The sequence below is a fragment of the Vicia villosa genome, linkage group LG1 (genome assembly GCF_029867415.1).
Source record: "Vicia villosa cultivar HV-30 ecotype Madison, WI linkage group LG1, Vvil1.0, whole genome shotgun sequence".
In the NCBI taxonomy this organism is placed as follows: Eukaryota; Viridiplantae; Streptophyta; class Magnoliopsida; order Fabales; family Fabaceae; genus Vicia; species Vicia villosa.
In genome coordinates this window covers 62,194,716-62,216,434 of record NC_081180.1, presented here as the reverse complement: position 1 = coordinate 62,216,434, position 21,719 = coordinate 62,194,716, and the positions used below count along the sequence as shown (strand labels likewise).

Below are 21,719 nucleotides of genomic sequence, written 5' to 3'. Positions count from 1 at the left end.
ATTAAGATACCCATTCAAAAACACACTTTTAACATCTATTTGATACAATATGAATTTCATCATGCAGGATATTCCTAGTAATAACCTAATGAACTCAAGTCTAGCAACTAGAACAAACATCTTTGTGTGGGGGTCGATTTTTTAAGGTCTCGTTCGATTTCCTCTTAGTTGAAATAAGTATCCTTTATTTGATCTAAAAAGGATGATCCTCTTAATTTGTTTGAGGTAGGGCGTGTTAATAAGGTTGGGACAATTATTCAAACAACTTTTTTGGAAGACCCTTGGATATGAAGTATACCTCTTAGGTCTAGGTTTTAGAGACTCTTCACTATCTCTCAAAGGTAAGAATACAATGTGGGTAGGATTGGGAGAAAGGAAAATGGTAGAGTTTTTTGGGATATTGGATGGAGTAGATCTTTCTTCGTCTATGAAGAATTAATGGTTATTGATCCTGCATGAATTTTACTTTAGTGAGAAGAACAATAGGTGGATTTTTTAGACATATACTAAAGATTATTTGTTCTCTATCGTGTGTGCTTATCAATTCAAGTTGGTCTTAGTTCTTCACTTTATGCCCTTTGATCAATGAAGATTCCATCTCTTTCACTTATTTGGGATATTAAGGGCTTCCTATAATGGTTTTTTTCTTAGAAGCTTCTATAGGAAATATTCCCGACTAGCGAATATATGTTCAAGCGGAAGTCATTGTTGACCCGGAAGGTATCTGTTGTATCTTTCGTGGGGATTGGCTCGAAATAGCCTCTCATTTATTTGTTACTTGTAACTTAATTTCTAGTGTTTAGTACAAGATTTTTAGGTGGTTAAGGGTTAAGTTGACTCTTCCTAGGGAGTTAAGGTCTTTGTTTGAGTTTTTCTTTCTTTAGGTGATAGGGTTAAGTCTAGGGAATATTTTGCCATGATTAGTCATGCAGTGGTGTGGTCTATCTGGTTAGAGCTTAATGATAAGTTGTTTTGACGATCGTCAACAAACGTGATTGAGTTGGTTCCTTAACAGGTCAACATCAAAATCACCCTCAAAGAGTTGCATTTAAAATTATAAAAAGTATTTTTGGCTTGGCTGCATTTAAAACAATATAAAAATATTTTTGATAAACTAACATATTGTTTTTATTTTTCAGATAAGCAAGGTTGCATTAGTTAGAACTTTAGGAAATGTGAAAGGAATCCATCTACACATAACCAAATTTATCGAAAATAAAGGAAGAAATGTAAATAATGAATCGAGATATTGTAGATATATATTTTAATTTTTTTTCTTAACATATTTTATGCAATATGATATCTTTTTCTATTATACAGCATTTAAAGAAAACTTATCAATGATCATGCCATTTTTCCATTTTATACGTCATAATATATTTGGCAACGTTTTTGTGGATTTGATTGGTGTTAATTTTCTATGCGTCAGTAATGTCAACCAACCAATTGCCAGGCGACATGGTTCAAAATAAAGTTTTTTATTTAACTAGTCTGATAATAGGATATAACAAATTAAATATCAGTCAATGATATCATTAAACTCTGGTAAATTAGACCAGTGTGGCAAGCATAAGGCTGTCTTACAGAATAAAAATATAAAGCATGATTTTGGCCTAAGCTGCACTGTATATGTTAGGAATGAAAAGGAAAGCAATGCAATTGACATAAAAATAAGCAACTTTGTTTAGATGTCGGAAATAGCTTAGGTCAGCATACTGAATTAAAATTGAGTTAAATATTCTTTTAAATACGTCAAGCTTTAAATACCGCAATCACCAATTGCCTATAAATAGAACATCTTTTGGAGCTTTTATTCTTCAATTAAGATAGAGAGAGCTTTTCATAATAATAGAAACATTCATTCAGAAAAGAAAAGTACACAAGACATGGCTGGCAATAACAAACTCATCGATATCTATATTCACAAGACTCTCCTTAACAGTGATGCACTTCATAACGTATCCACTCTTCACAATTATCCATTTTATTTATAAAGCTCACAATTTTTTATTTATCATCTACCGTATTTTAGTATAATTTTCCGTATTTTTTTACATATTCAGAATATTTTTATGTATTATAAGTCTCTTTTGTTGATTCAGTATATACTTGAAACCAATGTGTTTCCGAGAGAGCATCCATGTTTGAAGGAACTTCGTGAGATGACAGAAAACCACCATGGGTAATATTATATTTTTTTTTTTACTAAGTTTGATCTAACAAAATTTTTTACTTATCATCAATTCTATCTATTTGTTTCTATGCAATAAATAATAAAAGATATTGTATAATAGGAACATTATGATTGTACCTGCTGATGAAGGACAGCTTATAAGCTTGCTGGTTAAGCTCATCAATGCGAAGAAGACGATGGAGATTGGTGTTTACACCGGCTACTCTCTCCTCTCCACCGCGCTTGCTCTTCCCTCTGATGGAAAGGTATTCGCTTTAGACATTAGTCGCGAATACTTTGAGCTAGGATTGCCCATGATAAAAAAAGCTGGAGTGGATCACAAGATTGAATTTAGAGAAGGACATGCTGTTGATCTCTTAGATGAAATTCTTCAAGATGTATGTTTCCATCCTTCCCTGCCAACTTCATTTCATTAATTTCTTCAATAAGTTCTAACTAAATTTATTTCATCCATGTATATATTATAAATTTAGAATTAATTTCTTCAAGATGTATGTTTGCAGGAAAATAATAAGGGGACATTTGATTTTATTTTTGTGGATGCTGATAAGAATAACTACTTAAACTATCACAAGAAGGTAATCGAACTTGTGAAAATTGGGGGATTGATCGGGTACGATAATACCTTATGGAGTGGATCAGTTGCGGCTCCAGCAGATGCACCTATGAATGACCTCATTAGGAGCTTACGTGATTATGTGATTGAGTTCAATAAATATATAGCTAAAGATTCAAGGGTAGAGATTTGTCAGCTTTCTGTAGGAGATGGAATTACGTTGTGCCGCCGCATCGACTGATTCCTCGTTTTTGATCATTTGTTTGCTTGGGAAGTTCAGACTTTGATTATAACTATTTGAGTTTTTAATAACAAGGTTATGGAGTGTGGAGTGTGTTATAAAAATATAATAAGTATATTTATCATCTTTGATGTTATGAATAATACCACCTATGAACGTGAGTGTTCATTTTCTCTGTATTTTTTATATTCTGTAATTTTTATGAGGGGATTTACTCATTATAATTTGCATTTAGTCATTTGAATATGTATGTAATTGTAATTTATATCCATATCCTATAAATAAGATTTATGTCATTTAAATCACCCTTTGAGGATACTAATATAAAACTTTTATCTTCTTCATGTAATCTTATATATTAATCTTAGTCTTAAATAGTGTTTTGGTTCCGGTAAACGTATTTTTGGCTTTCGTTTCTGTTTTTTTTTTTTTTTAATAAAGTCCTTAAATATTGAATTTCTTTTGGATTAATTTTAGTCTTAAATAGTGTTTTGGTCCCGGTAAGTTAGCGTGCTTTTGATTTTCATTCCTGTATCTTTTTTTCTTGGATAGAGTCCTTAAATATTAAATTTCTTTTGGATTTAGTCTCTAAAAATAAAATCCGCAAGAAAATCTGGTTTCTGCGAATTTTTCTTCGGATTTTCCTGCGGATTTTAACTTTAATGACTAAAATCAAAAAGATTTTAACATTGAGGGATCATTTCCAAAAAAAAAATACAGGGACGAAAATAAAAAACACGCTAATTTACAGGGACCAACTGAGTATTTAAATCTTAATCTTATATATTAAAGTTGTTAAGTCATTTAGCAACTTTGGAGCAAAAATTAAGGTTATATTTGTAATTTCATATTTATATATTTATATTTTAATTATTTATTATAATTATTTATCCCACTAACTTTATTTTTTCTAACTTTTTATCTCATTAATTATAATTATTTATAACATAGTGAAAAATGATCATTGATTATTAAGTCTTAAGAAAACCCTTCCAATTGATATTATTTGATTAACATTTTATTTTAATTTTATGCTAACCATTAGCCAATCCCTATTTATTTTATGTTACTACTTCGAAATTGAAGATTAAATCTCATACTACTGAAAAATTATAGTGGAATTTAACTTTATATCTTGAAGTATTTCCATCTTCCATCAATATTGTTATCCAAAATCGGTTGAGGCTGTTTTAATAATTCCTTATGGAACTTCACAAGAGCTAGTAAACCATTCGCGAAATGCCTACTATTCGTTTCACCGGACCTAACAAATTGTCTTCTAATCATTCTATTCTTAACATGATGAGCCAATATGTGTAAAAACAGGCCACTAATTCCTCAACGCGCATATGTTGAGTAGGAACTAATCCACCAATACCTTTCAACATCTCACATAGTTTATGAAAATCTTCCCTATCCATCCTCGTATTCTCAATACACGCCATATCACCTGGGTAAATAATTCTTTGAAAATGTACTTCTCTAATTAAACTTCTTTCATAACAATCTCATGACCTTTTTCGCTTTTTCAAACGATTACTTAGAGAATAGTAGCATAACATCATTGTCATCGATGTAAATAAATTCAACATCTCCAAATGCATGATCAATATTCTTATTATCATTTTCTTCCTCTCACGAGCTTCCATCAAATGAGACATGACCACTACAACATTTTTGACTTTAGGCCACGGAAGAATAGGCAACGGCTTAATAAGCGTTGCTTGAATGGGAACAGGCCACGCTTTTAGCATGTTGCTAAAATTTCAAGAATCTTGTTAAAAAGTGTCGCTTATTCATGTTAGGCTACGCTTTTGAAACTGTGGGTGAAATATAACCGTCGCCTATGCATTTTAAGCTGCGCTTCTGTGTTTCATTTATAACATTTCATACTTATATATATAATTAATGTTTATTTTATGAAAATGTTAACTTCATGTACCTTTCGCTGTTACTAGGGCAAAGATTCATTTATTTGGTTGTTTCATAATTTACTTTTTTTCATATATATAAAATTATAAAGAAAAAATACAAAATTTAAATACTAATAAAAAATATTATTTTTATATACATGTGATAATTCATTACTTTAATTTAAATAAACAAAATTAAATTAGAAATTTATTATTTTAATCTATATATTAATTAACTATAAAATTATAATTTTATTAATATTAATATCTATAAAAATAAATTAAATAAAATAGCATTTTACTTTCATAATAAATTTCAATAAAAAAGCATTTAAAATATATAAATATAACTATTAAAAAAATCTTAAAAGATTTGTAAATTAAATATTTTTTTAAAAAATATACATAAATGAAAAAAAAATGTTTTAACCAATCCTTTCTCTCTTTCGCTCAGCTTCGGGTGAAAATTGAAAACCCTTATTCTTCGCTCCAAACCCTTTCTTCTCCCTTCTCGATTCAAGCTCACCGTATATCCTAGACTTCGATTATCTTCATCGTTTTTCTATCTAAACTCCAAAAACTCTCCAACTCATCATCTTTTTCATCTAGTTTCGTCGTTTGTTCTGTTTAATTTTATTTTTAAGAGTCTCAAATTATTGAGACATCGTAAGAATTGAAGAAGGGTGGAATAATATGAGAGAAAGAAAAACTTTTCCATGACAGTTTCATCCGATCCTTGTAGAATGAGGTTGCTTTTCTTCAGGTGAGATTCCTTGAGATTATACATGATTGGCAAAAGGTCAAATTAGGTTTTTTTTCATGGAATAGAAAGAAGTGTTTGTCGCTGTTTAAAAGATACCATAAGCTAGAAGTTAGGGGATATTGGGCCTTAATATAACTCAATGATAGTAAATGTTGTGGTTTCCATATTTCTACTGTTTTGGGGGCAATTTGAAATCACTTATTGATAATATACTCATAACTTGATGTCCTTTGTTATTTGCTTAAACCCTTCAAAATTCATTTTCTCTTTCAGGTTGTAAAGGCTAGGTTGTAAAGGCTCGGGCATGTGCTGGGGAGCTACAGAAGTTATTGTTCTGTTTGAGGTCATGGAACTTAATTTACTCTTTTGAAAAAAAAATAGTTTAATGTATCTTTTATTTTCCTCTTTGATTTATTCATACCAGGAAAGACATATTCCTCCTTTTCCTCCCCTGTCTTGGTGGTTTCTACTGAAACCATTGTTATCAATAGCGAAAAATAGTGTTTTATTCATGTTCCGTAATGCAACAATGTTAGTCCTGCCATTTGACATCATTTTGGATTGAATAGCGTATCCTGGAAAAATAGCAGTTTAAGTTGATGCAGTGTTCGAATCGATGAATGATTTTGCACTTTATTTAACGACACGAAGTTGTAACTAATTAAGGTAATCGGTTCTTGATTTCAATTGTTGTTTTTCTTACAATAATGGTTATTTCACTTGTTTAGATCAACATCTAAGTTATTAATTTGTAGGTTGCAACGTCGGTGGCGGTGAAGAAATCTGTTTGAAAGATTGAAAATTGGGTTGGTATTTATCTGTCTACATGCTATGACAGGAACATCTCCTAAATTAAAGAATGAATACACTAAACATTTACAGGTGCCCTTTAATATATGATTTGTCCGAGATGAAATTTATATCTTTGTTTCTTGATTTTGTGCTTTTAGCTTGAGAATAGATTGATGGTATTTAATTATTTTATAGGAAATTTATTGGTACTTTTGGTTAATATTAAAGTAGACTATCATTATCTTAATCTAAAAACTAATATTTCATAATTTTGATAATTTTGATATTGGACGTGGAGAGAAGTTTATTAAAGTTGAGCACATTGATTAGATATTGTATCATTTTGTGATTCTTTAATAATGTTGATTAGAAGAGTACTAAAATGTGTAACTCTATGATGCATGATTGATTGTTAACTTTGAAGGTGGTGGTAGTGAGTGAATGTTTGCATCTCTTATATTAATGTCTTTAAGCTTAAGATGATAGTGTATTAAAGTTAAAATATATTAGCTAATATATTTGTTGGCTTTGTGTACCAGTTGATGAAGGCTTGAGTTCTCCAACATATTCATCCATTACATTTCTGGATGTTGATCTTCTCAATGTAAATTTTCTTTTACTTTTTTCTTTTTGTGCATATAATATCTCTCTAATGGAAGCCCATGATATCTGTCTGCTGTGATTTTCTTTGCTTTGGTTTGTTTTTTTACTTTTATTGTGGTAGTAAATAAATCCTTTTTCTTTTGGAATTTAGCACATCAATCTCTTTGGCTTAAGCTTTTTTTTTTTAGTATTAATATATCTAATATCTTTGGCTTTGGCTTGAACTTTTTCAAGTGCTATTACAATTATATATATTTTTTATAATGTTATTTCTTTATATTGTTTACAGGTTGGACACAAAGATCATCATGAAGGTGTTGATTGATTATAAAAGAATACATAGAAGAGTTAGATTTTTTAAAATTATTTTAACAATTAATGTAATGGAATATTGATGGGATTAATGTTTATTTATCAATATTTTAGTTTCACGTTTTTTTTTCCGATAAGTTTTGTAATTATTTAAACAAATATTGTCTAGCTTAAAAAAGAGTACACAAAGTTGAAAAGTTATGGTATGAATAGACAACGCTTTTCCAGTGTAGACTAAAACTGAATAAATAATTGAATAGACTGCGGTTTTAAAGCTGTAGCTTATTTAAAACCGTAGCCTAAAACTAATTCAACAAACCGCGGTCTATTCATATATTTTCGGCGACGCTTTTACTTATTCGTGGGAGAAGGTGAAAAAACCGTAGTTTATGGGAATAGGCAACGGCCGAATATTCCACGGTCGGATAACCGCCCTCTAAAGTCTATAGCTACGGTTTTTGTATTTTTTACTACGGTTTTTGGTCGTTGTTTAAAGTCATTTTTGTTGTAGTGGACGAGAACATAAGTTACTTATTTGCAGAAAGTTTCTTTACAGTACTGTACCACTTTTTTTCTTCAAATGAACATAAGTTAATTCAATAACAATTATTAAAAAATGAATTAACATCAAACACAAAGGCATATAAAATACATCCAGTATCATCCCCGATTTTGACTTTAGCATGTATGATTTGGAAGGGCTTTGAAGAATTTGAACTTTCATCTTTTATTTTTTCCACCCCAATGCAATACCTTCAGCAAATCCCCTAGTTTTCGTGAAATCATATTCCTCGAAATCCAACTGACTAAAGTTCTTTTAGAGTTTTCCAAGGTCAGTTCGAGTTTCCATCATGATGAGCACAAAAGGTTGTTTCTCCCAAATGTAGTGTTTACACAAATGAACAAACGCCTTTGTTTTCGGACCCTCTGTCATTCCAAATCATAACTTTATTTTGGCTTTGATTCATATACACGCCATCCATTGATTCTTTTCACCCCTTGCATTTTACTTGGCGTTACTTCCACATATTCCATGTCTGAGTTGACTTCATCAGAATGTTTTTCTCGGGATTCTCTTGTCGCTGTCTTAACCACTTCATCACTATCTCTTGACGATGGGGATGAAATATTAGGGTTTGTGATGTTTAGGTTGGTATCCGATTGAGATTCCTCAATAGCTCCTTGGTCCCTCAAAGCTTTTGGGGCCAATTCGTCCAAATTATTTCTCATGTTATTATAGGCCATCCCACCATCATCCCCTAGACCCCTCTCCATGGAACTAGTGCCATCTCTGATTACTAGACCACTAACAAGGTCAATTACTTTTCCATCCTCCAACAAGTTGTCCATATCATGAAGTCTCTTACCATGTGTTGCTCTCTTAATGCTGGCTTTTTGAATTCCACGTGACACTATAGTAGTATTCTTTTTTACCTTATTCTGGGCGCTTTTATCTTGCCTTGAGACGATGGTTGTTTCCCCTTGATTGTCCATACTTTGTCCCTTTTTTCGCATCTCTTAACCTTTCACACTTTCTTCCTCATGTGTAGATATTACTGGTTAACTACTTACTTGCCCTTTATTATCTCTCTCAGCCATTTTTCCATTCAAGTCCCCGTTGAGCATAAGGAACCAAGATCCATTTCTGTTTGATTCTTCCATAGCCATCTTCGACTTCTTTAATGCATTTTTATCTACTAAATCCTTCCATGCATCTTGTTTTTGCTTGTGAACTCTTCTAGTTTTATGAACAATCATCCATAGTCCTATGTTGTCCACCTAGACTTCCCCAGAACTACTACAAATTATACTTTTTATGACGAAGTCTTCACCTCGAACATGCTAAAAACTGAGAGTATAGGTCCTGGGAGTTCCATGTTTGATTTTTCTTAAGAAAATAAATAAATTTTTCCCTCAGTTTTCTAAAAAACCGAGGTAACATAGCTATAAGTGAGTGCCATGTTTTTCCATAAAAAAATTAATAAACTTATTCTCTCGGGTTTTTGGAAAACTGAGAGAATATAGCTATAAGGGATCTTGCTTCGAATCCCTATTAGTGCATTTAAAGTTTTTTCAACGATTTTCCACTTGACGTCTTTCCATATTCCATGTTTTTCTTTACTAATTAGTAATTCTCAAAATCTTTGTTATATCAATTAACAAGAATATAAAATAATAGAAAAAGAAATATTTCATTTATAGTAAAAAAATATGACAACTGATAAATATTCCATATATTCAAACTTATGACTCCACTCAACTTCAACATTATCCATACTAACTATCTCTAATTGAGATAAAAGTTCAGAAAGAACTCTTTTATATAGTATGAGGAAAGTCATTTCCTTCCGAGAGATGCTTATCATTTCCTTTAAGAAGTTAAAAATGGTAAGAGAAAGATTAACTATGACTTTGTAGGTAAGGAAGTACAAGAGATGGTTGTCATCTCAAGTAATTGTTTTCAGTTGTTTCTCTCTTGAACGGAGATTTTACACTAGAAGTTGATACTAAAATTTTGTAATTGAGAGAAGAGTAGCAGAACTGGTGGGTTTATCTTTGTTGGCATAAATTAGGTAAAGGTGGGTTGAATAGTCGTTGTTGAATCTATAATCTTCAACACAACTACATATCTCTTCACATTTTATTGTCTTAGAAATAAGTGATGGAGTAATGGTTAGAGGAGAGCCATTGACATAGGACTGGATTGACTCAGCATCATGATCAGCAGGCACAACAGAGACATTTAACTAGAACTCTTTAACGAGATTAGTGTAGATGGGGCCATGAAGAATGTCAAAGTAACCATTCAACTTTTATTTGGAAATAGTTTTGCATAGATCAAAACATTTGTCTTTCAAATCATCAAAATAAACAAAATTTTCATTGATAACAAACAAAAGATTTTCATCCATTTTTTAATAAAATAAAATACTTTGAAACCAAGTTTGAAGACACAGAGAGTTGGAAATGAGACTTTGAAAAAAGGAATATTGTTTAGATATCTTAAACGCCTCCTTGAAAATCCAAAAGATACATTACATTTTGAATATGGATGAATATTATTATTCTAGTGATATGATTCCAATGGGCGCCACGTTTTAGAAATAAAACCCCATCTTACCTCAGATTTTCTTATAACCGAAGGAAAATCAAGTCAAGAACCTTTCCTTTTATTATATTTTTATTTGTAAACTGAATGAGTTATCCCGTCAGTTTTCTTAATAACCGAAGGATAAAATAATTATATTTCACCTCGGTTTTTAACAAAATCAAGGGGATAATTTGACGTTATTATTGAAGATATTGATCATCGTCCTTACACAAATTCTTGCCGTCCATTTCATGACTATCAACGTTCATGACACTACCATTAGTGATCCACATGAAACATAAAAAACTTCAATTATAAAAGCATTTTGGATATCAAAATAATTGATAATGAAACCTCATGATGTGCTTGGAACTATCTACATCCTCCACCATGAATAGTTCTCTATAATGGATTGCAAGAGCAGAAAATTATATAGTTTAAAAGTTTGTGTTCTTAAATATTTATTTGAGGAGAAAAATCACTTATTCATCTAATCCTTTTTTTGTTTATATCAGAAACAAATGCTAGAAAAAGTAAAATAAAATATATTGGCATCCAACATTTGATCTTTCTCAGAATATCAAGGAATTGAAGATCCAACATATGATCTTCAAGGACAATTTAATTTTTAGTTTATTATTTTGTGTAAACAATGTAATATTCTGGGTAAATATTGTAGTTTGTAAACAAATTATTTTATTAATTTTCTGTGTAACCAATGTAACGAGTTTTAATTTAAAAAAAACAATATAACTTACTCCTCGATTTTATCGATAAACCGAGATATGTGAGGTGCTAGTTTTGTAAATAATAAGAGTGCAGATGGTGGGGTTCAAACTTATGCGCAAGTAAAATCATCCCTCAGTGTTTTAAAAATTGAGGTGTTAAGTCATTAGTTTTCATGACATCCTTCGATACCTCGCTTCTTTAGCCGAGATAAAATGCACTTCGCATCCGAGGTTTAAATTGCTTTTGTAGTAGTGCATATTTGTCTCACATATCTTTATCATCCTTATACAACACTTTTCTCACAAGGAATTATGACAACTTCGTTGAATAAAATTATTTAAAGAGAGAGGAAGAGAAAGGTAAAATGTTTAGAAATATGAAAACTTTGAATTCTGGTGTGATACCGAATGAGAAGAGACCTCCTTTATATGTATGAGAAAATAAGCTCAAAAAGGAAACTATACATGGGCCGATTCAATGCAATAATCAATTAGGCTAATCAATTATTGACCTTCCAAAATCGATTATTCAAGCCACAAATAGAAGGTTTCACTTTTAATCGTTACCAATCATTAAGAGAATATTCCAGTCAATTTTAGACTCAAGTTAGCCAAAACAGTCTATTAGATTAGTGGTTTAATTGATTATTTAGTAAGAAAAATCTTTCAATCAATCAAACACATCCCTTAATCAACTAGCTAAACCCTAAATCATTTTTAGGTAATTTTATCAAATAGAGAAAGGCCTTAAAGCATTTTATGTGTGCACGAGAGTTCCCTTAGTATCTTAGGGATTACTCTCATACTTTCACAAGACTCATATCACTTGGATAGACACGACCAGACGAGCTTTTAGACTTTCTCTCTTTCATAACTCTAAAGCTTTCAAGTTTCTTTTCCAGATACAGTGATCATATAGGTACTTCACTAGAACTCTGAATCTTCTAATTGATGGGGCTTGTGATATCTCCTAGTTAATCACCATCATCAAAGAGTTGGAAATGTATCCCTACTGACTTCAACAAATATCTGCGTTGTTGTCATCAAAACACCAATAAGGTCATCAAGATCATTTCCTCCATACCTGCAGGTACACAAATCTACAATATAACTTTTAACCATCCAATACAAAAGATTAGTCTTCATCGTCGAAGAAAAAATAGTTCAGTTAAAAGGAGGGATAAATATAAGTTAAATTAACTCTTACAAAAGGATATTAGTGTGGTTGTAAATTTTGAACAACATTTTGATATTGTTTACAAAGCTACTCTCTTCAAATTACTGTTTCCAAGCAACTAGTATAAGAAATTACAGTTTTGCTATGCTTACACCATTTTTTACACCAATACCTACACCGTATACACTATTTACATATTTATACGGTAAACAGTTTTTTAATAAAATAATATTATTTTAAAAAATAGATTTTATTTTTTAAAAAAAAATTTTATTTTATAATACAAATATAAGATTGTGCCATTAACCAACTTCACAACTATATTCACCACAAAAGTGTAAGTCATTAACCAATTATTTTACTTATAATTCATTAACTACTTTCACTACTTCATTAACCAATAAAATACATATTATTAACCATGTTCTGACACTAAATTATAAATATGTTAACCAATAAAACTTTATTTTAGTATTTAATACTCCCTCCGTTTTTTACTATAAGTCGTTTTGAAAAAAAATTGTATTTAAATATAAGTCGCTTTACAATTCCAATGAATAATTAATGTTATTTTTCCTATTATATCCTTAAATATTCATTATTCTCTCTCCTTTGAATTATATAAATTTATTTTCCACATGTCATTAATGAAGGCTAATTTTGTAAAAACCTTCATAATTTCTCATTTTCATACAACAATTATTATTTTTTTTAATCTGAGTGAAAAGTCTAAAACGACTTAGAATAAAAAACGGAGGGAGTATTTTTTTATGTTTGAGAACGTATTAACCATGTTATGAACTGTATTAATCAATTTTAAAAATATGATTAACCAAATTCTAAACCGTGTATATTAAATTTTTTTGTCATAATATATATTAACCAAACTTTGAACTATATTAACCAAGTTTTAACATTTCATTAACCGAAATAGTTTTAGAAAAATATATATTAAAAGTCAAAAATGAAAATGAAAACGCTCACATATTTATAAACAGTGTTTAAAGTGTAGGTGTAAGATTTAGTTAAGAATACCATTTTTCAAAAAATTATCTTCCATCCTTCCGAATAAAATTGTTTGTGTTAGGGGGAGATATAAATACAATATGCACTTTTTTTTCACCTTGATTTTGTCTCGGTGGTTTTTATCACACAAAATGATATTTTACTCATTTTCTCTCATTAAATTTTTTCACTAAGTTTTTTCTTAATGAATTTTAAACAAACATATCTTCGATAGACATATAAACCGATCGATATAAGTAACATGATTATAATTGTACATTAATGAATAAATTTATATTAATTATTTAATTATTACATGTATCATATAAGATTCATATTGTATTTGAATGCAACGCTCAAAATAATAGTTTTTTCTTCAATTTTCTCTTTTTTAGTTTTAGTTTTATTTTCATGAAAATTATAATTTTTTCCTTAATTTATTTTAAGCGTCGTGATTTTTAATTTTTCAACATTATAATAATTAAAAAAACCTGATTAATTATTAGATGAATTTCAACAACTTTTCTCACATTGGTATCGTTGACCTATCTTGTATTATATAAACTGATCAATGATCATGCCATTTTTCCATCATAAACGTCATACTAATCTAACAATGTCCATACATCAAGGAGAACAAACTCTTCAATAAGATTATAGCCCTATTTGGCACCGTATTTATGGGTTTGATTGGCGTCAATTTTGTATACTTCTGTAATTAATGTCAACCAATTGGCAAGTTTTTTATTTAACTAGTGTCAAAATTAGGAGATAACAAATTAAATATCACTCAAAAATATCATTTGTAAATTAGACCAATGTGGAAAGCATAAAGCTGTCTTATAAATCATGATTTTGGCCTAGGCAGCCCTATAAATGTTAGGAATGGAAAGGTAAGCAATGCGATTAACATAAAAATAATTATTCTTGTAGAAATTAGGAGGTGGTAAGCAACTTGGTTTAGATGTCGTAAATAGGAAAATCTCTCAATCGAATCGTCGAACCGAACTGAATTGAAGTTAAAATAACTGAACTGGTATGTTTGGCTAGTGAACCAAACCATTAAACATAGATAGTTTTAAAACCGAATTGTAATCAAAACTAAACCGAACTGAAATTGAACCTGAACCGAACCAAAACGGAAAAATTGAAAAATGGTCAAAAGAAGTTTTTAAAAAATTGAAAAGTAGCTTAATGGTTTGGTTTTTGATAAACAATTTGGTTTGAAAAAAATTATCTTCTAATGGTTCAGTACGGTTTAGAATTTCGAAACAGTATACTAAACTAATAATTTTGTTTTAATTCGATTCTTAGTCAATTAAAACGGTTCGATTCAGTTCGAATAAATGTTTATTATAGTTTAATACAGTTCGATTCAGTTTTTCTCACGAACCGTACAATAAACAATCCTAATAGTAAATAGCTTAAGTTACTATACTAATTAATTTAAAATTGAGTTACATATTTGTTTCCTTAAATATATCAGCTTTTATATTTAGTCTTTTTTTAATAAAATCTTTAAACTCTGGTACTCTAAATTATTTATTATTAATTTAGAGAAAATTTCAATTTAGCCCTTGAATCTCTTAGCCACCCAGCAAAATTCTATTTAAATCTCCTGTTTCTGTAGATATACTTTTAGAGGTGTGGAGATCAATGGTAGTAGTGTTGTCGATGTTCTTCAATTCACAAATGATACTTTATTAGTGGGTCAAGGAACATGGAAACAAGTGTGGGCTATTCATGTGGTTTTGAAAGCTTTTGAGCTTGTGTCGGGTCTTGGAATCAATTATCATAAGAGTAAATTGATAGGGATCAATGTGAATAATAATTTCTTGGAAGCCGCCTCTTATGTTCTATCTTGTAAAGTGGAGGGTAGTACTTTTTTTTTCTCGGGATCAATATTGGTTGTAATCCTAGGAAATACACATCTTGGATTCCTCTTTTGTCTAAGATGAGGAAGCGCCCCGTGGGTTGGAAAAATCGGTTTATTAGTTTGGGTAGAAGGATTACTCTCTTAAAAGCCATTCCTAGCTCAATCACTATTTTTACTATGTCTTTTTATAAGATGCCGGTTATGGTGGCCAAGGAGTTCACTAGGATACAAAGTAACTTTCTTTGGGGTGGCGGAGTGGAAGATAATAAAAGGAGAATACATTGGGTGAGTCGGAAGAACATGTGCCTTCCGATTGATAAAGGTAGGCTTGGTATCAAAAACATGTTAGATTTCAATTTGGCGATTCTCAACAAATGGATGTGGAGGATCATTAACGGGGAGGATTCTCTTTAGCTCAATTTGTTGAAAGCTCGGTATGGTGATGTATCCATGAAGAGTTTTTGTGGAGGTATGTTTCCTTATGCTCATTATTCTTATCTTTCTTCTTCGTCTACTTCTACTCCTTCTTCTCTTTAGTGGAAAGACTTGATTTCAGGTGGAAAAAGTTTTGGAGATGATCCTATAATATCTCATTGTCGTTTTAAGGTTGGGAGTGGTTTTCCTACTCCGTTTTGGGAAGCAAAGTGGAAGGGGGAAGTTTGCTTGAAAGAAAAATTTTCGGACTTATACTTGGTCTCTTTGTTGAAACAAGTGTCGGTAGCGGGAATGAGCGAGTGGGTTAATGGACTTTGGAAATGGGGAAGTTGTGGTATTTTATGGTTTCATATTATTAATCTGTTGTTAAGGTCGGTTTTTTGTCTTTCTGGAATTTTCTTGATGGTGGTGGGCCGATTTTACAAGGGAATGATACCATTTTTTGGAATAGTTCGGGGGATGGTGTATTCTCTGTTGCGTCTTGTTACGGGCATTATGCCAGAAAGCGCATCTCGTTCGGTCCTTTTAATAAGAACGATGGTGCGTTATCTTTAATTTGGAAGTTGGATGTTCCTTTCAAAATTAAAACTTTTGGTTGGAGTCTTTTTGTGAATAGACTTTCGACTAAAGACTTGCTTTCGCTTAGGAAAATAGCTTTGTCTTTGGAAAATCCTAATGTGTTTTTTGTGGGTTAGATCCGGAAAGTCGGGATCATACTTTTTCTTGTGCAAAAGGGTGAAGTTGGTTTGGAAGGAGGTTTCTATGTGGGTGGGTAAGCCGTTTGGGTTCTTGGAAGAGAATGTTTATCGTGCTTTATGGATTGGTTTTCATTTTGTAAAAATAAGAAAGTGAAAGAAGGAAAAGTAGGAGTGGTGTGGTTAGCTATTGTGTGGATTCTTTGGTTAACTAGGAATGGTGTTTGCTTCCAGAATGAGACTTGAAATGTGAATAATACGGTTTGGAATATTAAAGTTTTAATTTGGAAGTGGTCTTTTATAGGAGAAATTACTCATCCAAATTGTAGTTTTTACGAATTTAACAAAGATTCCTTGTTATTTCTTTCGTAATTGATTTGGCTTGTAATTTCGTCCTTTCTTTTGTAGGCGGGTTTTCCCCGAGTTATGTGTAAACAGGTTTTGAGAACCCTTAGTTCTCTATTTTATATAATCTTGCTTACACACACAAAATCAGAACATAAAATCTACCGACGAGCTAACTTGATAATGGTTAGGCAATCTGACTTAGTAATATAGATTCTATAAACTGAATTGATGGTGGAGCCTTAGAAAGCTAACTACTTTGGTGAGCTGAATTGAAAGTGATTCAGTGAGCTGTCTTGATAGTGAAGACTTGGCGAGCTAACTTTAGGAGCTTACTTGTTAGTGGTTCAATGAGATGACTCTTGACGAGCTGATTTTGTAGTGGATCCTTGGCGAACTAACTAATCTAGCAATCGAACTTAGTAGTGGAGACTTTGAGAGGCAATCTGGCAAGTTTAATTGGTAGTAATTTGGCAAGATGATTTGGTAGTAGAGACTTGGCGAGTTTATTATAAAATATTTTTAATAAAAAAAATATTGTTGATGTGAAAGACACAGTACAATGTATGTAAGTGTTAAATATTGTGTCAAGATAGCATCGCTGATATTCATATGATTAAATGCAAATTACAATAACTAAAATCATTCTTAAAAATCACTAAAATTAAAATAAAAAATACAGAGAAAATGAATATTGACATTCATATTCCTTATTCATAACATTGTAGATAATAAAGATATTTCTTATAAACTTCTAGCACACTTCATACTCCATAACCTTATTATTAAAAATTCAAATTCTCCAAACAAAGAAATGACCACATAGGAGGGATTAGTTGATGCGGCGACATAGGGTAATCCCATCTCCTATAGAAACCAGACAAACCTCAAATCTTGAATCTTGAGCTATATACTTGTTAAACTCAATCACATATTCACGTAAGTTCCGAATGGTTTCATAAATAATAGTATCAGGTGGAGCCACTACTGATCCACACCATAAGGTGTTATCGTATCCAATCAATCCCCCAACTTTAACAAGCTCAATTACTCTCTTGTGATAGTTTAAGTAATTATTCTTATCAGCATCCACAAAAATAAAATCAAATGTTCCCTTGTTATTTTCCTGCAAACATACGTCTGGAAGAAGTTAATTCTAAATTTATAATACATACATGGATGAAATAAATTAAGTTGGAAACCTTTTGAAGAAACTAATGAAATAAAGTTGGGAAGAAAGGATGGAAACATACATCTTGAAGAATTTCATCTAAAAGATCAACAGCAGGTCCTTCTCTAAATTCAATCTTGTGATCCACTCCAGCTTTTTTAATCATGGGCAATCCCAACTCAAAGTATTCACGACTAATGTCTAAAGCCAATATCTATTAAAATAAACAACAAGATACACATTAATTTATGACTAAAAAGATGATATGTTTATGTTTTTTTATTGGATTTAATTGTATTTCCTAGTAAAATAAACAACAATGAATTAATAATTTTTAAGAATAAGTTATTCGAAAATAAAAATATAAAGATTTAATTCTTTGTTACTTCTCTAAAAATGTGTTTGCAATATAATTTATTGTTTCTAGGAAAGTAAGTATTTAAATATTTTTTTAAAAAAAATATGTTAAATTTTACGGGATTAAACATTTTCACCTTCTCTTCATGGAAATAAAAACATGAGAATTATAAAAGATACACAAATTAATTTACTTTAAAAAATATTTATTTTTAAAAATAATTTTTTTCAAATGTTATAAAAAACATGGGAATAACTATTTTCTAACCATGTATTCTCTGACATTTAATTTATAGATTTGAAACAACACCCCCAAAATATCTTTTAACTAATTTCAGTCTATTAATTTTATCAATTTAAAAATATCATCTAATAAATATTTCTTCAGGTGTTTATAATAAAAAAAAACTTAAAATTTATTAAATAACTAATATAGTGGATCTATATACTTCCTCAAATACTTGTTATAAGAGAAAACTTTTTAAATTTATGAAATGATTAATATATTTGGTCGAACCAAACATATTATGATGAGTTTAATGGTAATGCACTACCAGTGTAAATAATTATTACACATTCATCCATTCACAATATTTTAAAGTGTCAAACCATTTAAGTGTTTTAAAATTTATAGTCTGACTTGACGAGATACATGACTGTCATTGGTTGACAGTGTAAAAATAATTTACATTGTTAGTGCACAATCCTTTTTCTCATATATTAATCATTTCATAGATTTAAAAAATAAATTTTCTCTTATTATAGTAAGAATTAGAGAGAGTAATAACTAGATATATTAATTATTTAATTAATTATAAAAATAATTTTAGTCATTTATAAATGTGTTATGTGTATACAAGAATTATAGATTTTTCTTAGAAGCTAAAATTTCTCTTTTTTAGTGCTTCGTGCTATGCTTTTTAGAGCATCCACATCGGTGCTGACTTACGTATTCCAATGCCACATATATTATATAATATTATCTTTTTTTCTATTTATAAGAAAAAAACTACTTTTTAGATTTATTTAAATATAAATGTATTTAGACTATATCATGAACTAGATACATTAATTATTAATTATTCAATAAATTTAAAAAATCAACTTTCTCTTAGATTTGACCAATAATATTTATAAAATTAACACTTTTTCACTTTTTATATTAAAAAAACAGTGGAATTCAATTTAAAATTTTAAATGAGTTATATGAATATTTAAAATATATAACTAAGTTGGTTAAATAGTCAAAAAATGTAAAAAAATATATATTAAATTAAATAGAGTTCATTTATATCACTAATTTAAATGACATGAATGTAGATGCTCTTGAGTGTGCGTGAACCCTTCAATCATTGTATAGCTTTTAAAGATGAGGCTAGATTTTGAAAAAATAAAAAAATAAAAAAATAAGGCTATATTTGAATTGATAGAATGTGATAGAATATAAGTTTATCTTCTGAATAGATTAAAATCAATGGAAGAGAACGTAACAAAAATAAGCACAATATCTACATCAGAGAATCTTATCCACTCCCTGCCATATCTAAAATCTAAAATGAAATCATAAATTTGAAGTCCACTTGAAAATATAAATTTATTGACTAGTTCTTATCTCCTCCTTACTAAATAAAAAATTATACAAGAAAAAGATGTTATAGGCTTACCGTTCCATCAGAGGGAAGAGCAAGAGCAGTGGAGAGAAGAGAGTAGCCAGTGTACACACCAATCTCCATTGTCTTCTTTGCATTCATCAGCTTAATCAACAAGCTTAAAAACTGTCCTTCATCAGCAGGTATAAGCATAATGCCCCTATTAAATTGAATTACAAGTAGTGTAAAAGTTTTTATTATCAAAATTAGTAAATATAATTAATATTTTAAATGACAAATAAAAAATAATAGAGATAATATAATCTTACTGAGAGTGTATTTCTGTCATCTCACGAAGCTCCTTCAAACATGGATGCTCTCTCGGAAACACATTGGTTTCAAGTATATACTGAATCAACAACACAACAGACTTATAATACATAAAAATATCCTGAATAAGTAAAAAAAATAAAATATTGAAATTATACTAAAATAAAAAAGAAAGGATGTGGAGAGTAAATACATTATAAAGTGCATCACTGTTAAGGAGACCCTTGTAAAGGGCAGGTTTGTTTTCGATGACTTGGTTTTCCTCACCCATCTCTTCTCTTCTTTTCTTGATTACTCTTTTTTCGGATTATGAAAAGCTAGTTCTCTCTCTTTGAAGAATAAAAGCTATAAAAACTGTTCTATTTATAGACAAGCTGATTGATTGCGGGGAAGGTTGGATACTTTAATTTGTTTTGAAAAAGTAATACTAACTTTATTAACTATAAATAAATATAAACTAAATAAAATAATATTAAACATAGAAAAAAAATTGAGAAGGTAGAGTTTCGGTTGTTATCACTTGTAAATATCTTTTTTGTTTTTTGGTTATAGATTTTTAATCCGTGTAGTCATATTTTGTCCTTCAAATATATAATTTTTTATTTTAATCTTATAAATATTATGCTATGCTTTTTAAGGTATGTTTTTTAAGGTTTTGGTTTTGTTGTTTGTTTCATTTATTATCTTTTACCATTTATTGCTTTCGTTATAGTCTTTTTTTAAGTGAGATCTTTTCAAATATTTTAGAAATAAGTGTTTTTGCATAAAATCGTGTTTTAATATGCATAATTTAAACTATTTATTTTCTAATGTAAGCAATGCGCTTTAAGTCAATTAGACGAATTTTTGGATCAAGAATCATATTTAGAATTGGTTTAAGTCATGACATTAGTAGGATCTCAAAACATCTTTAAGATTGCAAAAAGTTAAGATTTTAGGTGTTTGATTCCAATCACACATCCTATGACTCGAATCAAGTGAAACAAAGGCTTTCAAAAAGGTTGTAAAGTTGTCATGAATCGAATCACATTGATTCGACTCACATATTTAATGACTTAATTCGACTCAAAGCTTTCATGACTCGAATCATGGCTGAAATGGATTTCTCATAAGTGTAGATCTTGACTCAAATTACTTTTTCAGTTGACTCAATTAGACATGTGCTTATGACTTGAATCAAACATCATTTTTACTCATTTTTATGCATAATCTCAAGCACCTATATGAATCATTTTCCTCTCTCCCTCACAATTAACATAGAGTGATTATTGTGATGATAATCATATTTTTGAAAGTCTTTCTAAAAACTTGAAAACCAACTTTCAAAGAACATATTTTCACATCTATCTTTTGCTTTTGAACTCATCTTCTACCTCTAGCAAGATTAACATCAATTGCTTCTAAACTCTTCGAGAATATGAGATCTATTATAGAGGAGGTTCATTCTTTGTTGATGTTTATGAAGTTCTTGAGTTGAAGTTAAGATTCAGTTTGCGTAATGGTGCTAGAGTTTGGCAATTCAACAAGAAAAATAATAAATCTTTTC

General features: G+C 30.0%; 2 protein-coding genes and 1 long non-coding RNA gene across 3 annotated transcripts; 2 read left to right on the top strand and 1 right to left on the bottom strand.

Annotated features, from left to right (window-relative positions):
• Positions 1–1,838: 1,838 nt before the first annotated feature.
• On the top strand, positions 1,839–3,213 carry LOC131607555 (caffeoyl-CoA O-methyltransferase-like). The gene is made up of 4 exons (XM_058879548.1): positions 1,839–1,958; positions 2,103–2,182; positions 2,295–2,571; positions 2,698–3,213. The coding sequence occupies exons 1-4, from the start codon at positions 1,887–1,889 to the stop codon at positions 2,989–2,991; spliced, it is 723 nt and encodes a 240-aa protein (XP_058735531.1). The 5' UTR covers positions 1,839–1,886; the 3' UTR covers positions 2,992–3,213.
• Positions 3,214–5,353: 2,140 nt separating this feature from the next.
• On the top strand, positions 5,354–7,487 carry LOC131607549 (uncharacterized). The gene is made up of 5 exons (XR_009285331.1): positions 5,354–5,667; positions 5,941–6,333; positions 6,423–6,549; positions 6,999–7,063; positions 7,352–7,487. It is a non-coding gene; the product is annotated as an uncharacterized LOC131607549 (long non-coding RNA).
• Positions 7,488–17,306: 9,819 nt separating this feature from the next.
• LOC131639444 (caffeoyl-CoA O-methyltransferase-like) lies at positions 17,307–20,679 on the bottom strand. The gene is made up of 5 exons (XM_058909943.1): positions 20,367–20,679; positions 20,173–20,252; positions 19,919–20,063; positions 17,980–18,111; positions 17,307–17,852 (listed from the first exon to the last, which is right to left on the bottom strand). The coding sequence occupies exons 1-5, from the start codon at positions 20,442–20,444 to the stop codon at positions 17,559–17,561; spliced, it is 729 nt and encodes a 242-aa protein (XP_058765926.1). The 5' UTR covers positions 20,445–20,679; the 3' UTR covers positions 17,307–17,558.
• Between the last annotated feature and the right edge of the window lie 1,040 nt (positions 20,680–21,719).